Here is an 18,168-nt window from a genome sequence, read left to right on the forward strand (position 1 = left end):
TGTTTGTGCGTGCTTAAAATGATGAGTGCTGCGCTTCAAAAGGCTATAAAGCACGCGATCGGGGCTTCTTTCCTTGTCCGCTACGATCATTTGGCCACCCGACGCCGCTCCCGAAGTTTGCCACCCAGCTACTTTCCTCCTCCTCCTTCTACTTCCAACCGCTGCTGGGCTCATCCTAGGTTATGTGTGACCACCCTTGTCTCAACAGGCTCTCGATAAGCCCAGTAGCTCGTGATGATCTCCGTAAACTCAAACGGGCACTTCAAGGTCTCGAGGGCTACTTTGAGGGCCGCCCCGAATCGTTTCTCGCCGAAGCGCGGAACCTCTTGCGCCGGGGGCGCGCTCTGCGACTGCTGCGCGAGGAGTTCCAGCTATCTGACTTCTCCTCGTTGAACTTGGGTCTACAAGGCCAGTACGCACATGCAATCGTGGACATGCTTCACTGCTACGCGATGTGGTCCAACCTGTCGGGGAATCCCAAGTACGCTGCGCTCGCACAACACACACCTGCGCCGTTCTCCGTCATGTTTCGCTGGATCGAGCTAGTTCATCCTCGTAACAATTACCTGCACAAGGGGTGTCTCGACCGAAGCTGCATCTGCGAGCCTCTCGCACTCACGTTCGGCCAGTACATCGGAACTTTCCGACCCGAGCACATCAAGCATCTGTACGACAGTCCTCGAGACCTCCGCCTCATCCTGGACCTGTGGCTCAACGCGACTAGGTACTTCCCAGTCACCGCGAACCGTGCCGCAGAGATGATGTGCAACTTCGCGGCCGTGGCGTCGTGCATGTACCACGAGATGCGCCGGCTCGAAGGCGGCGAGGAGGTCTTCGTGGAACAAGTTCTCCGTCTCAAAGGACGCAGTAGGCGCCGAGCTCTGCGAGCTCTCTGCGAGAACATGGTCTTCCTCCTGCGTCTTAAACCCTCTGAGCCTATGTACAAGGCTTGGGCAGCCCACTTCGAGCAGGCACAGCTTCTCCTATCCTCGCCGTCAATCTACGGGGTAGCGGCACCGAAAGTCTTCGTCGACATGTCAGTGTGTGCTGCGATGTACGTAATGCAGTTTCCTGGCGAACTGATTATGCAGATCGCTGCTCGCGATGCTTTACGCATGCTCTGTTCGCTTTGCTCGCTATCACCCCATACCTGCAATATGACCCGCGCAATCAAGGCAGGCGTCTTCGAGCTGCTGATAGGCTATGCGCGCAAAGGACTCTCCTCACGCGACGCGACGCCCGCCCACGACATGGTATTCGCGGATATGCTCGCAGTCATGCTGACGCGTGCGACGGTTCTGAAGACCTTCCATGCGCGCCACAGCGATCTACTGACGCCCGAGTCTCCCGACGTGTTCATTGAAGAAAGATTTGCGCGCGTTCTCGGGGCATACAGGACGCTCTGGCCTCTGTACCTCGCCTCTCGACGAGAGACGCTGTGGAGGCTGAGCATTCCGTGCTCGAATCCCTTGGTGAGGGATTTTTTCTCATTGGCTGAGGATATCCATGATAATCGCATACCCCTCAGCTACCGCCTCACAGCTCGAGCACCCTTCGCCTATGCCGCTGCGGCGCCCGAGCGTATTGCTCCAAGGACTGCCAGCGTGCGGATTGGCAGCGCTGCGATCATCGCTCGACATGCGACTACGCCTCGCGCGAGGGCAAGCCATCTGTCGAGCGTGTGCGACTAGCACAGCTCTCCGCCTCCACGAACGTGTTCTTCTTCTGCCTACTCGCGCAGAGCGTCATCCAGCGGAACCACGTCAGCATCGCGATGATGCTGCACGCTAGCTGGCGGAATTGGATGCAGTCAGTCTCCTATTCGACGTGCCCGGTCGCTCGAAGCAAACTCATGCTAACACTGATACCTCGCCAGAACACTTACGCTGACTCCCTGCATGATGCCGCTTCCGGCCGTCACTGTGGACTTGACGGACGTCCCGCCGGCGCATCGCGCGGCCGATGACTTCCCCTTCCACTGTGAAGTCAAGGTCGTGGATTTGAGGCAGAAGCGTGATTGGGTGGTATCTGCGTACAAGCCCACGCTTCAGCCCGTAACTGGCGCGCCGCCAGAAGGTCCAGTCCAGCGCAGGCCTCCCCTCGCGGTGGTGTCGGTCAAGTTGAGGTCGGGTGATTGCCTCGTGGAGCGTGCTCTCCCGACGATCTTCGACTGGGTGGCTTGTCCAGGTAGTATGACGGGAGGTCACGGCGTCGCGTGATAATGTCCCTACCGGATCGACATAACATATGTTTGCAGAATCTCTTGGTTGCTATCCAGAGATTCCCCTCGTTGGCGCCACCCGCGTGACGCGTCTACATAATTGGGTACGGCCTCGAACCTTGACGAGTATCAAAAGTCCCTCGCACGGAAGGCCATCCCAACCGCGATCGCAGGAGGCGGCTCATCCCAGCCGCGATCGCAGGAGGCGGCTCATCCCAAGACGGGACTGATGCAGGTGCGGCTGTGAGCACTGAGCACAAAAGGCCAGTCTTGACTTCATTGCCACGTTTGAGACAGACACGAGCTATGCGAGAAGAGCGGACGTCGCAGAGCGACGAGACATAGAAATCCTGCGGACGACCGACATAGACGTCCTGCGGCAACGGCCATCCACCGACGAACCGCGTCCTCGCCTCGTTTCACGCCGATGAAGCAGAGGGTGGGAAAGTGGCCGCCCGTTGCCGAGAGGCGTGGCGGATATTAGTCACGTGTACTGCACGCGACAAGTTCAACTTGCGACCCCTCTCGCTGGCCAAGCTAACCAACCAGTCTAAGACCAGCATATCCGTAAAGAGAGAACAATGTCTATGCAGGTAGCCTTCTATGGCGTGTATTCCGCCGAAAAAATAACCACGGTCGCGTTTCCGCGTCGCGCCATCGCGGTTCGCCTGAGGGGGGCTGCATTCATCGGAGATGGTGCAAAGGCATCCAACACACCGCTCTGAACACTTTGATGGCCTTGGAATTGACGAGGCTGGTCAGAAAGGACCGCCGACGCTGTTCGGCCATTGCCGACAAGGGCGGCAAGTCGGTCCGAGATCGCCGCCCGTCTTTGTTCCTCTTCTCGGCTTCCTATTCGCACTCAGATGGCGCTGATATAGATGGACCACCTCGACGTACTTTTAAATCCCAGGAAGTTACATGACCCACCCGTTCATCCTCGTTGATCCTGCCTTACTTGAGTTACCATGCTCGCTACCTTCGGGCGGTTTGAGGTTTCCGGCACATAAAAAGCAAGCACCAATTCCAGAGTAATGGTAGAATTGTGTCCCTACTGCCTCTACAGTGCCCGGTCCGTGTGCGACGATGAGAGGACTAGAAGAGAGACGGGCAGCGAACGAGGCGGCGATCTCGGACCGACTTGCCGCCCTTGTCGGCAATGGCCGAACAGCATCAGCGGTCCTTTCTGTCCCTCCTCGCCAATTCCAAGGCCATTGAAGTGTTCAGAGCGGTGGGTAGGATGCCTTTACACATTCTCCGATGACTGCAGCCCCCCTTAGGCGAACCGCGATTGCGTGACGCGGAAACGCGACCGTGATTATTTTTTCGGCGGAATACACGCCATAGCCTTCCGCAATTGCGAAATTGATAAGAACATAATCTCTAATAGCATAACAACGCGCCTCACAACCTCGCCCGCCACCGCCGATCCTCTCGCCAGCCACGCGCGAGCCACGCATGCGAAGTCCTCTCGCGAACATTACGTTTCTCGCGAACATCACGTTTCTCTGAAGGGCATGCTTCTGCTTCCATCCGCACGTCCTCTCTACGCCCGAGACGCACATCCTCTCCACGCCCGAGACGCACGTCCTCGTTCCCCAACCGCACGCTCTCGCTCCCCAACCGCACATCCTTGCGTTGATCTGCTATTCGCGCAGCCGCGTGCACACCCGCATCCGCCTCTTCGACGCGACTCCTCCGATCTACTCCTGGCGGCGTTACCGCTCCTGGGGGCGCTGCCCTCCATCCCCGCCCCCGCTCCGTATCGATCTGGTAGATGAAGAACTTGCCAACCGTGGCGCGCTTGACGAGGCGGTAGATCCTGCGAGGATGTGCGTCAGCAAGGGCTTGAGGATTTGGTTAGCGACGACAGCGAGGATTTGGTTAGCGACGGCAGCGAGGGTTTGGTTAGCAACGGCAGCGCGTGTTTGGTTAGCGACGGCAGCAAAAGGAGAATGAGAGAGGGAAACATTGAGCGGGGGATGGTGAGGAGGCGAGCACGAGAGGGATGAGGAGGCGGAGGAAGAGAGGGAAGGCGAAGAAGGACGAGGGAAGGCGTTAGAGAGGGAAGGCGGGGGAAGACAGGAAGGCGGGGGAAGACAGGGAAGACAGGAAAGACAGGGAAGACAGGGAAGACAGGGAAGACAGGGAAAGACAGGGAAAGACAAAAAGAGGGAAAGACGCGAAAGACGCGCTCACTCATGATGCCACTCGTGCGGGAGGGAGGCGCTAGGGATCTAGGTCAGTTCGCGCTCGACGTGCAGAGGCGGTCTGCGCTCGATGGACTGAGATGAGGTCGGCCCGGCAGTTTGGAAGAAGGAAGGTAGGGAGGGGGAGGTAGGGGAGGGGGAGTCGTGAAGGCGATTGAAGGAAATCGGGAAGGCGAATGAAGGAGATCGGGAAGGCGAATGAAGGAGATCGTGAAAGCGAATCAACGAGATCGTGAAAGCGAATTGAGGAGATCGGGAAGGACGACCCGACACGCACCGAAACGCATCCATATCCTCAAACTCGGCCGCGAAGCCTGAAGAAGGTCGCGTCAGCAAGAGGCGCATAATTGAGATCGTGAGCGCATTGATGAGATAGTGAGCGCATGATCGAGATAGTGAGGTGCATGATTGAGACAGTGAGGCGCATTGGTGAGAGGGAGATGCATATACGAGGCATAGCAGGGGATGAGAGATGGGAAAGCGGAGAGAGATGGGAAGGCGGAAATGATTAGATGCTTCGAGCCACTTACCGAAATCCTTACCCTCGGCACGTTCGTTGCCGGCCATCATTCCTTCACGTCCTTCGTTTGCTTCCCCTTCTCGCTTCCCATCGTCCCCTCCTTGTTTTCCATCTTCCCCCTCTCGTTTCCCATCTTCCCCTTCTCGTTTCCCATCTTCCCCATCTTCCCCATCTACCCATCCTCCTTCTCCGCCGAACTCCGCCGTTGTTGTGCTTACCGAGGTACTGGACGTCTCAACCCGCACCGGCGGCCCCACACACCACCCGCGCAGCCCCGGCACGCGCTGCGCCCCCAGCAGCGCGTCCACGCGCGCGAAGACGGACGCGCGCGCGGCGGGGGAGAGCGCGGGATGGAAGGTGGCGAAGACTGGGGGCGGGTGAGTGAGATGGGTGAGGGGACGCGTCAGAGGGGGAGGGGACGCATCAGAGGGGGAGGGGACGCGTCAGAGGGGTGAGGGGCGCGTCAGAGGGGTGAGGGGCGAGAGATGGGTTGGGTGGGGCGCTTTAGAGGGGTTGGTTAGAGGGGTTGGGTGAGATGGGCGGGGCGCGTGAGATGGGTTGGTGGGCCGGTTTCAGAAGATGATGGGTGGGATTTGAAGGATGATGGGCGGGATCTAGAGGATGTCGATGAGGGGCGGGGTTAAGAGGAGGGACGAGGGAGGTCGAGATGGAAGTTTGGACGAGAATGGTAGAGGGAATCGTGGAAGAGGAAGGAAGGTAGAGATAAGCGCGGAACAGGAAGGATGGTGGAGGAAAGTAGAGGGAAGGATGGTAGAAGAAGGAATGGGTCGAAGGAAGATGGGGGGAAGAAAAGAGAACACACCAAAATGATGCACCGTCATTCGTGGATGTGGGTGTATGCGCTGGACGTCGGTATATGCGTGGAATGCGGCCGATGTGTGCGAAGAGGCGGGTTGACTGGTTGTAGGCGCCGGCGAGGGAAGAGCGCGAATAGTCGATGGCGAGCTCGGGCAGATGACGATGGGGAGCGCCCTCGAGCGCGATGAGACGAGGATGCTGTGCGCAAGTCTACGACAACCTTGGACGCAGTTCTCCGACTACGTCGAGCGCTAACAGACGACGACGGCGCGGCGATGGTGGGGAGAAAGAAGAAGCTCAAGATAGATCGCCGACAGCATATATGCGCGGAGGGAAGCCGCGCCGTCAGCACGCCTTCGCATAGCAGTTCTGTCCCGTCACCGCGCGTAGTTCATTGCCCGTAGCCCATCGCCCGTCACCGCGCACAGCAAGCTCATCACCGAGCTCGCCGCACAGCAAGCCACAGCACAGTACATATATTGACAGGAGCACGCATGAGAAGCTTGGTTGACAGAAGGCACGCCCGGGTCCGGTGGGATGCTTGACGCAGGCATACGAGGCACGCATGAAGACTCCCTCGATAGGCGATGATTGCATTCTATGAACGCCGCCGATGAAGGACGTGGGCGCCGCTGATGAAGAACATAGACGCCGGACATGAAGGATACGGACATCGCAGACGAACCTCACGACGGAAGGTCATATATACCCAAGAGATCCCCACATCGTTCGGAGCAGATACGAGCAGGACGGTCGCATACATGATCCCATTCATCAGTAGATACCCCACACGCTTACTTTAGAGGTGAAGGCAGCGATGATGGGGAGGACCACAGCAACGGAGGACAAGCCGCCCGAGCCTACTTGACGTGCCCATGTCGCTGGAGAAGATTACTGTGTCACCCGTAAAGGTTATCCTATGAAGAAGGACCTCATCGTCGAAGCTCATCGTGTCAAGAAAGAAGCCCAGCGTAGATCAGAGTTGCGTAGGCTAGCTTTGGGACCCGGCTCTAGTACCCGGAAGAGTGTAGGCGGCCCGTATGTCAGGAAGATCCGAAAGCCGAGGACGTCAAGTGCCAATATCGTCGTCACTACTATCGAGCATAGCATCGAGTCGTTGTTTCTATCGAGCATCGAGTACCAAGCATCGTGTGCCAAATAGCTCGTCGACGGAGGGTAGAGCATCCAGCACCCAACAGCGAGCAGTAAGCAGCCTGGGTCATCCAGCGCGGAGGATGAACGGCTCTTCCATGACGGGAGGCCGAACGGCTCGTCATGACGGGAGGAAGACGGGGTGACAGGAGGAAGACGGAGGTCGCCGGACACGTGGCATACCTATCGGGCGCGACTATCCGAGTCCCATCTCCACCCTCTGCTCGCTCGCTACTGCCTCACCTCGCGATACCATCCAACCCACGATTCTGTTCAAACCACGGTTCCGTCCGAACGACGAACATTGTAGTTGGTGGCAAGCCACGTGCTGCTCGCTGAGACCAAGCGAGCAACACTGTACACTCATGTGGAAGTCAAGATGCTGCACCCTGGATCACACTGTGAGCATGAGAGGACGAAGGAGAGAAGAACTGGTGCTTTGCGGTTCTCTCCCTGAACGCGGGGGTTGAAAGAGGTGTGCCTGAAATTACGCTTGCAGTCGATGCATTGTTGGCATTTGAGCCATCGACGTTGCCAATGAGATTGCCTGCAGCGACCCTGCATGTACTATGTGACGATACCATACCTCATCTTGGGCATGGGACCGTGGTCATCGTGATCTACAGCGCTTTACTGCGTGTCTGAGGTGAGTGGGTGGTTATGGGCGCGCGTTACGCCACGCACGCTGACGCGTGACAGCGTCGCGCGTCGCGCGCCTGCTGGCGCCCACGCTATGACATCACTTTCCGCGATAACCACTTTTTGTACTTGTTTGGTCAGGGAGGCAGCCCTATTCTCGTGGGTTAGTCAGTGTTGCTCGCTCCGCCTTTCCCTCCCTCGCAAGCTCGGGGGGTCCCTTAGGCGTCGCTCGCAATAATCTGAACTAACCCCCACGATTCCATCCGCACGACGACACCCTAATCAACCAACAAACCCAATTGCCTTTATATACTGTTACACCGTACACGAACGACGAGGGAGGATAAGTATTGGATGAGTAGCGTCGAGCTGCGTGTCGAGTGCGTGGAGCTGCGCAACACGATGGTATGCAGCTGCGCGACGCGTCGAGTGCATGCAGCTGCGCGACGAGATGATCACTTACATAAGAACCACGAGCAATGGTCATGTAAGGACCAGAGCGACACGGTAGGAAAACCACGAGCACAGTAAGAAGACCACAAGGAGGGTGTTTGTGTGTGAATATGCGGAGCGTAACATACTTGGACACGACGACCGAGTCTTACACGGCCGGCGGTGAGTGAAGCAATCACGGGAGGAAGGCTACTCGCGATCGCGGGCGGAAGGCGATAAATGAACAAAGGCGGACAATGGAAATGTATGCAGACAAGGGAATAGATGCAAGCGAGGGGACGAGGGCGTCGAACGTGATGAGTACGATGGCGGCGAACATAAGTACGAGGGAACCCAAGGATGGAATGTATGCATGCGAGACGAAACGAAACGAGAAGCAGGTGTCCGAGGCGAGAGGGGCGCGTATATGCGCGAAGTCCGAGGGCGATCATGGAGGATGGGTGAGGAGGACGATCATGAAGGATCGGTAGGGAGGGCGGTCATGGAAGATCGGTAGGGAGGGCGATATTGGAGGAGGTGGCGAGCAACGTTGGGGAGGTGGGACTAGCGCCCAGGAGGAGGCGGGCGGCGTTGGCAAGGTGGCCGGATTGGTGGCGACGGGGGAGAAGGCGGCGGGCGGGGGATATGTCAAGACGGGGACGGGCGAGGGAAAGGTCAAGACGGGGACGGAAGGGGGAGAGGTCAAGACGGCGATCGACGATCTACGCCTCCACCTCCCTGCGCCAGTCGTTCGTACGGTACTGTCGCTCCTCGACGGCCTCCTCGGGTGATCGCGCCTCAACGACCTCCTCGGGTGATCGGCGCCAGTCGTTCGTCCTGAACCCGGGCTCACGCTTCCAGTCGTTGGCGCGGAACCCGGGCTCGCGCCTCCAGTCGTTCGTCCTGAAGCCGCGAGCCTCGTCGCGTTTCCAGTCGTTCGTGCGGTACTGGCGCTCCTCAACGTGCGCCTCCCGGGCCTCAACGGCCTCTGCGCGTGCCTCGACATCCGCCGCCCTCTTCCAATCGTTTGTCCTGAAGCCCCTCTCGTCGATGTCCTCCTCGCGCTTCCAGTCGTTGGTGCGGAACCCAGCTTCGCGCTTCCAATCGTTCGTCCTGAACCCCCGCGCCTCCTCCTCCGGCGCCCGCTTCCACGACGGGCTCTTCACCTGCGGGTCGCGGCGCCAATCATTCGTCCGGAACCCGGGCTCGCGGCGCCAGTCGTTGGTGCGGAACCCACGAGCTTCCTCCTCGGGTGCTCGGCGCCAATCGTTCGTGCGAAACCCGCGCGCATCTACGTCGGCGGCGGGCGCTGCTTCGGGGGCGGGCTGGGAGGGGTGTGTGAGTATTGGCATCGGTAGGAGACGTTCGCATGGAGAGAGGGAGACGATCGTGTGGAGAGCGGACTAAGGCAGCGAGGAGGAGGAGGGGAGAGAAATGGGGGGAAGGAGGACAAGGGGGTGTAAAGATGGGGGCAGGAGCTGATGGACGGGCGAAAGAGGAGGAACAAAAGAAGGGCTAGCAACGCGAACAAAGAAGAAACCCAAACTCACCACTGGTGAGCCGACAGCAGCAGACGCGAGCAGCGCGGCCGCGAGGGCAAGGATGTGGTCGAGGCGCATGGTGGGATGGTAGGTGGGTGGTGAGGGTGATGGTCTTGAGGTCCGGCGTCAGTCAATGACGCAGCGGCGGGAGATCGAGGTGAGGGAGTCGAGTATGCGATGGTCGAGTGGCTGATCGAGTCAAGGACACAGGCGGTACACGTATGCAGCACAAGGAGGCGGCGGCGGGACGTTATCTGCCAGCGAGCAACCTCAATCAACGTCGGCGGGGCAGAAAGGGCGGTCGCATCGGCGCGCGGCGCCTTATATACGACGCACAGCCCCGCCCCTTGCGCGGGCCTTTATGCGGCACGTCGTTCCGGCCCTGTCGCCGTCGCCGTCACCGGGACCTGTCCGCCCATTCACTCCGCCCTGTCTTGTCAGGTCCAGGGCGGCTGCGTATATGGGCCGCGGGTTCCGGAAGCACGCAGGGGGCGAGGACCGGGTGCGCAGTGTATTCAGTAGTCCGTCCGTCCGACACAGGACTGCGACATGGGCCCGAGAACGCAGGGTGGGGGCAGACCGCTCGCTGTGCCGAGCCCGGCGGGGGCGACAAGGCGGCGTCAGTCAGGGGGGGAGAGACAGCCATCGGACACGCAACCAACGCTTCGAAAGTTCCGCCCTGAGTGCGGACCTGATCGGCGGCAGCAGGTGCCTGGCGGGCGGGGCGGGGAATTTCGCTTATTTGTGGGTGTGTTTTCTTGGGTCGTGTTCATCTTGAGAGGTAGGGAGAGGGAGAAGATATGTACAAGGCTGAGCAGGAAAGCTAGAAGAGCCAGGGAGAGCCCAAGACCCACCAAGCACCAAATGGGTCGCGGAAGACGACGATAGCGCGCGCTCGGCGGAAATGACGCACGCGTCATCGGCGAATGCCGATAAGGTGGAAGTATCGGAGTCGGGCCGGCTTGCTCAGGTTGGCTGCTGCTGTCGCTGGCTGCTGTCAATCGTCTGCTGCTCCCTTTCAGAATCAGAGTCCCTGCCATGCAAGATGATAGCTGCCGTCCTGCCTCGTTCTTTCAAGATCGCTGCCACCGAGTTCATTGCCCTTTCATCTGCCCACTATTCCGCCTTCACGATTATCTTCACCATGCTGCCTCCATGAGCATCTTCACCATGCCGGATCTACGAGCGCCGCGGTGCCTTCATGTCCATGGTGACGGCAATTTATGGTCAGGAACGCGTCTGTCGTGACGCACCGAGGAGGCGCGGAGGCGGCGTTGTAGCTGCGTGTTGAAGGGATAACGCACGCGAAGCAGCATAACGCGTCCGAAACTGACGCTGTCGGACCCACGCAGAGAGAATGGTGGCGCGCAGCCGGTTAGTATCTCCATGAACATTGACAAGACCTCTCCTGCGCAAGGTGAGCTGATCCGTACGCTGCATGACGGGGAGAGAATCCCTACGCCGCATGACGGTGAGAGGTTCCCTACCCTGCATGAAGGGGAGAGGATTGAAAAGACTGTAATTGCGACTGAATGACTGAACAAACTCACAAGAACACAAGAGAGGAGGCCGACACGATGACGCGTCGAGGAATGCGGTGGCGTTGACTCGTGGTCCATGATTGTGGTGAGTCACAGAGAGTTGCATAATTGTGGTGGCGCCGGGGTGTTAGGGGAAGCGCAGGGGTGCGGTATTCGGCGAGGAGAGTATGCGTACCCGCTGAGCAAAGGATGCGCACTCGACGAGTCCCAGGGGACGCGCATATCCGGCCTCTGACTGCAGCCGTCGCCAAGGAGAGGTCTCGGTCGCCATGTCTGGAAGGGCACGCCATGTCTGGAAGGGCACTGTTATACCATGTCTTGAAGGGCCCTGTTGCGCCGTGTCTGGAAGGGCAATGTCACGGTAACACCATGTCTGGAAGGGCACTGTATCGCTGGACGCGACAGCCTGGGACGTCGCGCCGCGCTCGATGCTGCCAGCTGACGCGTCTAACTCTGCAACCTCACCTCATCCCCGCGCAACCGTTCTCCCCCGCGCGATGCCGCTGGTTGGGTGATTTCATGTCGCTGGCTGGGAGCTCTGGTTGGTCGCTTCGATGCCGCCGTACGCGACCTGCAGAGACACCTTCTTACGCCTTCAGCATCTTCGCCACCTTCTTACGCCTTCACCACCTTCGATGTCTAGGAAGTATCCCTCTGCTCCTCACCGACACGCGCGGACATTCTCATCGCTCTTCCCAGTGTCTATTCAGCCGCCGTTCGACGTCTACTCAGCCGCTGTCCGATGTCCATCCAGCCGCTCCCATTTGACGACGAGGGGCGCTCGATCTCGATATCTCTCATTGATCTCGAGGTCTCCCCTTGATCCTCGATATCGCCTCTGTTCAGTTTTGACGCCGCCCATCATCATCTGTCGGCATCGCCATGCGAACACGTCCGACGCGTCAGCTTTTAATCTCCCGCGTCAGACTTTTGTTTCCAGCTGCTGGATCTTGCTCCTCCTTTCCTGCAGCTGAATTCTGCTCCGCCTCCCCCGCAGGTGGATCTCGTTCCTCCCCTCCCACAGCTGGGTTTCGATCCTCATTTCCCGCTGCTGGAATTCGCCGATCATCTGAGGGCATCTGTCGGCGTCTAGCACGTCTGGCGGTTTTCTTCCGCCCGACATCTCTGACTATCCACTCCCTCGACGCCTCTGACTATGTTCTCCCGCTGGCCGCGTCTCACGTGTCTGTAGCGTTCAGTGCGTCTAGCGTGTCTATAGCACTCAGTGCGTCTAACGTGTCCATAGTACTCAGTGCGTCCAACGTGTCCAGAGTACTCAGTGCGTTTGACGATATATAACTTGCCGCCCGTCAAAATCGCGGACGTCTGATGCGTGCAGTCTCGGCGGAAGCAAGGGCGAGGGATGGATACGATCGTTGAGCGAGGGATACATTCGATCGTTGAGCGAGGGATACATTCGATCGTTGAGCGAGGGATATAATCAATCGTTGAGCGAGGGATACATACAATTGTTGAGCGAGGGATACACTCAGTCGTCGGGCGATGTATCCTCTTGCCTGGAAGGCATCGCGGAGCGTGCACCTGAGAACTACGAACCCTCCGTGGGCGGAGCGAAGAAAATTACCTTGCGGCGCGATCGATGTCTGCGCGTGCTTATCTCTGTGGGCGATGGCTGTCCGCGCGTGATGGCTGTCTGCGCGCGATGGATGTTTGCGCGTGTTTATCTATGTGGGCGTCAGCGCACGTGCTGTCTGGCGCCGGCCCGTGTCGGGCGCGCGTCCTTTCTCCCGACGCCGCGAAAGCCTCGTCGCTCGCTGTGACCCGCTGGTCTCGTCGCTCGCTGTGCCGCCAGTCTCTTTCAACAGCTGCCTGCGGCTGCGGGAGACTAGCTGCTCTCCGACTAGATGTACCTCGGAGGGCCCTGGCAACGTGCGACGCGAAGCGCCCTCTCGCAGACGCTGTTGCTTTTAACGAATCTTACGCTAGGTCGGACTCGATGTATCTCAGAGCGCTCTTTCGAGGACTTGGCGGCAGATGATATGACTTGACGGCGCGACATCTCACTGCTTGACATTGACAGCGCAATCTTGAAGCTGGCAATCGACAGCGCAATCCTGATGCTTGGCACCGGCAGCGACATCTACTCTATGCACTACTGGGTGGGTCACGAGCGTGTTTTTGTGACTTTCTACTAAACGCCTGGCCTTCCCCGCTCGAATCGAGGACGTGCGTGCAAATCAGTGAGTGCGCCTTCTACTTCCCCTCACGTGCTCTATCCGCTCTTTCGTCTGCTCTCCCCTGATATGTCGATGTTACGAAGTCATCACAGCGCTCTCATGTCCATCGTATACCTCCTCATGTTCTCTGACCTCACCTCCCCGCGTTCGTTGGTATTTACCCTTCGACCGCGTCCCGCGGATATAGCCTCAGCTAACACATGAAGCCCGGGCTTCCCTCTCAAGCAATGAGCCGGCGAACGGTCTTGTGCTGTTAGAAGCTCAGTTCCACCGGCAACTAGCAGACGCATCACGGAACAGAGATCTGACGACGGAACTGCATGCGACGAGGGTGCAGGCGGCGACGAGCAGCTGCACGCGGTCAAGCTCGCGGCTCGCTAGAGGTAGAGGGCGTGACTGCTGCGCAACCCCCAGGCCCTGACTCGGATTGGGTCGTTCTGCCTCGCGCCTCTTCATTTCTCAAAGGCTCCGACCTCTCTCGCCGGTGCTCATTCCCGACAAATCAGTATGCTCTTTGACAAGGAACGGCTGGAAGAAGCACCTGTCGTCCATACTCGCAACCGGTGCGTATGTTTCTTCGGCGGCGCCCGCGCTTTGCAGTCTCATCATCGGCGTGCACATCTATCGCCAGGGTACGCACCCAACTCACATTTCTCAAAGATGTGAAGATGTCGGTGACGCGTCGGACTTTGAGTGCTGCTGCGCGACCGGCGAATGCCGCTTTTGGCAACCTTTGTCTCGATCACGTGAAGGTTGCGTCGCGTCCGGGTCCGCGGCGCGTTTGGCCGGGGCTATACCTTGCGCGCGTCCGCATTCCGCCTCTCTTGACACCCCACCACCACCCTCCTCTCGCCGCATCCTGCCCCTCGCTCTCCCTTACTCTGTCTTGGTCTTCCATCACCGGCGCACCCGACACACAATGGACAGAGCTCAAGAAATAACGCGCTCGCTGGTCGAGCCTTCGGCGCCGTCGTTGTCAGCCGAGACGGCACTGGCTACTCAGGCCACCGCTGGCGGTGGCCACCCTGCCCACATCCAACGCCCCGACCACACCCCGGGCACCGTCATCGCCCTCGCCACCTCCGTCTACCAGCCCCTCGCCACCATGCTCGACATCATCGGCCAGACATTGGGCGAGGCGCCTCTGCTGCGCTACGACAAGGGCGCCCGCCCCGCGCTCGTCGTCGACAGCGGCGTCTCCCAGGCCGGCGAGCGCTTCTGCATCGCCCTCCTCTTCGCCACGTTCGGCGGCTGCGACGACATGCGCGAGATCGCCGATCCTATACGACGGTGGCTCATTCCCGCGCGGCCGGCGGGCGGCGCATGCGATCGCTGGCCGCCTTGGGCGAATGTGCCGGTGCATAATTTGGGTCGGGAGATGGAGTTCGTGATCAGCCTGCCGGTGAATGTGTATCATATTGGCGTGCAGGCATGGGAATGCGAGCCCTACGTGTATGGAGGGAAGGAGCTCTGGGTATCGAGGGGGGTCGCGGAGGCGCTGAGTCACCTCGCTGACTGCAACGCCGACGCACTGTGCAAGGAGGTTCAGACGTGCCCGGAATACTGGGGCATGCTCGAATATTTCAACGTGCGTGTCGCGGTGTGCTGTGTTGTCGTTTGTACGTTACTGAAGAATTTTTAGGTCACGAAAACCTGGAACCCGGGCCGTCGTCAGCAGACGTGGGGCGCAGCGCTGTCCTACGAGAGACCTGAGGGCGAGGAAGAAGACGACTTACGCCCTGCGGAAGAGGGCGACTTGCATCCTGCGGAAGAAGGCGACCTACACCCTGCGGAAGAAGACACATTCCCCGCGTCACCGACCTTGGTTCTCATCTCCTTGGACTCGCCTGTGACGCCCCATTCGCGTGCGCCGTCGGGCTCTCGCGTGCCGTCAAACTCTTCATCGCGGGCCCCGTCAGGCTCCTCTTCGCGGGCCCAGTCAGGCTCGTCGTCGCGGGCCCCGTCAGGCTCTCGTCTTCCAGCCTATTCCTCGCCCCTCAAATCACCCGAACCCAGAGGTCTTGTACTTAAAGACCTCGCTCCGCACGACGTGGCGCTGAGAGCGCACGCCGCTCACGACGTGGCGCTGGGAGAGTACGCCTCTCACGGCGTGGCGCTGGGAGCGCACGCCGCTCACGACGTAGAGCTTGGAGAGATTGTCGAAGATGAGGACGATGAGGACGACGTCGATATCCTCCCCGCCCCTTTCCTCGTCACTCCGCAGAAGATGGAGTCGGCGAGCTCGACGCTCTTTGAGTCGACGGCTTCGGGGCGCTTCGACTCGACGGCTTCGAGGTGCTTTGACTCGACGGCTTCAAGGCGGTTCGACTCGACGACATCGAGGCGCTTCGACTCGACGACTTCGAAGCGCTTCGACCACGCGATGGAAGACGACTTCCCGCCGACGCCCTCTCGTGCGCCAGCTCGGGCACCGTTCTCGTCGCCGACCAAGGCACCCTGCTCGGAGACTAGGGATATGATCTCGTCACCAACCAGTTCTCCGTTCTCGTCGCCGACTAAAGCTCCGTTTTCGTCGCCAACTAAGGCTGCATACTCACCGACTCGGGCTCTGTACTCGCCGACTCGCGCTCTGTACTCACCGACTCGGGCTCTGTACTCCCCGGCTCGGGATCCGTACCTGCCTGCCGACGTTCCGCAGACTCCCATCCGGCGCAACGGGCGTGCTCTGAATTTTACGGATATTGAAGACTACGAAGCTGCCGACGAGTACATGACTGGCAACGGGTTCAAACCTCCCGGCGGATTCATAGCTCCCAGCGGATTCATCGTCACCGATGGCTTTATGAATCACTTCATGGCTACCGACGATTTAATGACCCCCGAGGGCTTTACTCCTACCCAGGACTTCACGACCACCGAAAATTTCGCGACCACCGACAGGTTCATGACCGCCGACAACCTCGCGACAACGCCAGCGACCCCTTCACTGCTCGAACGCATCTCGACGGCACGGACTCCCAAGCGCCGCGCGCGCAACAGGCGGCGCAATGATAATGATGCGAACACGATCCCGCTCACACCTGAGAAGGGCATGAACAATCCGAACGGCGTCCCTCTGACGCCGCGGAAGCCGTACACGCCACACACACCGCACTCGTCGAAGTCATCACCGTACACGCCGCTGAAGGCCCCTCAGCTCTCGGCGCGCGGGCAGCGCGCGTTCCAGCCGTACCCGCAGTCCTCGCCCTCGAAGGCGTACCCGCAGTTCTCGCCTTCGAAGGCGTACCCGCAGTTCTCGCCTTCGAAGGCGTACCCGCAGTCCTCGCCCTCGACAGCAGCGGGGCGAAGTCTTTTGGACCGTCTGGCCGTACCTCTCAAGGACCGGCTGGCCGGTGAGCGTAAGCTCGCGGACCGCATCTCTGGCGCGGTGGTGCCATCCGACGACTGATTGTCGGCGTGGTGGTTGTGATGCTCGCCCTTCGCTCGCGTAATCTCGCCCTTTGCTTGCGTGATCTCGTCTTTTGCTCGCATGATCTCGTCTTCCGGTCTGGGTGTTGCGTCTGCTTTGCTCTCGTCCCGGTCCCTTCGCCTGCTTCTGGCTTCACGGCTCGCTCTCTAGCTTCCTTCCTCGCACGTTTCGACCCTTTCTTCATACCCTTAGACCTTTCCAACCGTGGATACACCCCTTCGGTATGTTCTCATGGTCGTGCTTCTCACGTACCTCTGACTGACAGTCTTGCAGACTATAGACACCATTCATTCAGCCACTCTCTTTCCCTTTCCTCCCTCTCTTGGGTTCCCCACTCAATCATCACTCTGTATCATAGCCGTTTTCCTCCATCTCTCACGCGCTAACTTATTCTCTCAACTCACTCACTACTTATTGTATTGCTAGCATGCGCTGTCAATCTGCTATCTGCTCCGCGCTATCGTCTCAAGCCCTCGCGTCGCATCATAGCCCAGCTTTAGAGTCTATAGCGCCTCGCTGTCGCTCTGCTTTGTACATATTCATCAGGAAAAACGTATATAGGTTATCTACGCAAATCATCGAATATCGACGGCAAGGACTACAAATCTTGATAAATTTCGACACAAAGCGTAAATCAGTGATAATTGGGTGACCCGCTCGAAACTTATCTGGAATTTGCGGACTTCAAATCATATTTGTAGCTTTTGTAGCCACAATAAGGACCATATTGATGCACAGTGGGAGATGATGTGACGGAATTGCGAAGCTGGACGAGGGAGGGAGAAGCTGAAGTGGAAGGCCCACATAGTGCACATACAGCACCTTTCCCGCACTCATCGCTATCCCCCCAGGTGACGGAGAGAGGCGCGTCCTGGCGCGTTCGCGCAGACGGAGACGCGTCGATATCCTGCGGGGAGAGGTCGTGGGTCCCGCAGTGCGGCAATGTTGTCTGCAGGTAGAATTCCCGAATGGGTTAGCGCCGCGGCTGCGGGGGCGGGGATGGCGCTTAGGGCTAGGCGGCGGACTGAGAAGGCGGCGGAGCGAGGAAGATAAGCGGCGGGCTGAGGGTGGTAGGCGGCTGGACGAGAGGCAAGCGCCGCATGCTGTGAGGGCACGCGCATCAGCAGGGCGCCCCCGGAGCAATGTGATCGTCACATCGAGAAGGCATACATAGGGAGAAGGCCGAATCACAGTGTGCTCGATAGAGCACGAGGGAGACGGGGAGCAAGGTTGACCAGCGCGGGAGTTGGTATATATCACCGAACCGTGCTCACGCCCCTCTTACTTCCTACGCGCATATACTTCAGTCGATCTGCTTTCCTCGTATAGAGCAATACGACGGGGACGAAGAGATACGCACCACTTCAAAGTCCCGCGATAGCGCCACATATTCGGGAAGATCCGAATGACGTATACAAGCGCTGACGTGGCACATTCCGATCATTTTCGATCTTGCTCTCAGCCA

General features: G+C 59.1%; 6 protein-coding genes across 6 annotated transcripts; 2 read left to right on the plus strand and 4 right to left on the minus strand.

Moving 5' to 3' along the window:
* Positions 1 to 87: 87 nt before the first annotated feature.
* On the plus strand, positions 88 to 2,255 carry SCHCODRAFT_02591397 (uncharacterized protein). Its single transcript, XM_050343988.1, has 3 exons — positions 88 to 1,472; positions 1,529 to 1,827; positions 1,877 to 2,255. Exons 1-3 carry the CDS (start codon positions 183 to 185, stop codon positions 2,217 to 2,219), a joined length of 1,932 nt encoding a protein of 643 aa, XP_050197577.1. The 5' UTR covers positions 88 to 182; the 3' UTR covers positions 2,220 to 2,255.
* A 1,267-nt stretch (positions 2,256 to 3,522) lies between these two features.
* Positions 3,523 to 6,429, minus strand: SCHCODRAFT_01163560 (uncharacterized protein; the record flags this gene model as incomplete). Its single annotated transcript, XM_003026849.2, has 5 exons — positions 3,523 to 4,043; positions 4,421 to 4,450; positions 4,709 to 4,745; positions 4,962 to 5,318; positions 6,327 to 6,429. 5 exons carry the CDS (start codon positions 6,427 to 6,429, stop codon positions 3,626 to 3,628), a joined length of 945 nt encoding a protein of 314 aa, XP_003026895.1. The 3' UTR covers positions 3,523 to 3,625.
* Positions 6,430 to 7,967: 1,538 nt separating this feature from the next.
* SCHCODRAFT_01255026 (uncharacterized protein) lies at positions 7,968 to 8,541 on the minus strand. Its single transcript, XM_050341328.1, has one exon. The coding sequence runs from the start codon at positions 8,443 to 8,445 to the stop codon at positions 8,017 to 8,019; it is 429 nt and encodes a 142-aa protein (XP_050197578.1). The 5' UTR covers positions 8,446 to 8,541; the 3' UTR covers positions 7,968 to 8,016.
* A 174-nt stretch (positions 8,542 to 8,715) lies between these two features.
* Positions 8,716 to 9,612, minus strand: SCHCODRAFT_02705922 (uncharacterized protein; the record flags this gene model as incomplete). The annotated part of the gene is made up of 2 exons (XM_003026848.2): positions 8,716 to 9,318; positions 9,544 to 9,612. The coding sequence occupies 2 exons, from the start codon at positions 9,610 to 9,612 to the stop codon at positions 8,716 to 8,718; spliced, it is 672 nt and encodes a 223-aa protein (XP_003026894.1).
* Positions 9,613 to 13,461: 3,849 nt separating this feature from the next.
* Positions 13,462 to 13,770, minus strand: SCHCODRAFT_02641432 (uncharacterized protein). The gene has a single exon (XM_050346207.1). The coding sequence runs from the start codon at positions 13,727 to 13,729 to the stop codon at positions 13,535 to 13,537; it is 195 nt and encodes a 64-aa protein (XP_050197579.1). The 5' UTR covers positions 13,730 to 13,770; the 3' UTR covers positions 13,462 to 13,534.
* A 422-nt stretch (positions 13,771 to 14,192) lies between these two features.
* Positions 14,193 to 16,682, plus strand: SCHCODRAFT_02705923 (uncharacterized protein; the record flags this gene model as incomplete). Its single annotated transcript, XM_003026954.2, has 2 exons — positions 14,193 to 14,861; positions 14,916 to 16,682. The coding sequence occupies 2 exons, from the start codon at positions 14,193 to 14,195 to the stop codon at positions 16,680 to 16,682; spliced, it is 2,436 nt and encodes an 811-aa protein (XP_003027000.2).
* Positions 16,683 to 18,168: the final 1,486 nt, after the last annotated feature.

Source organism: Schizophyllum commune (genome assembly GCF_000143185.2).
Source record: "Schizophyllum commune H4-8 unplaced genomic scaffold SCHCOscaffold_13, whole genome shotgun sequence".
NCBI lineage: Eukaryota > Fungi > Basidiomycota > Agaricomycetes > Agaricales > Schizophyllaceae > Schizophyllum > Schizophyllum commune.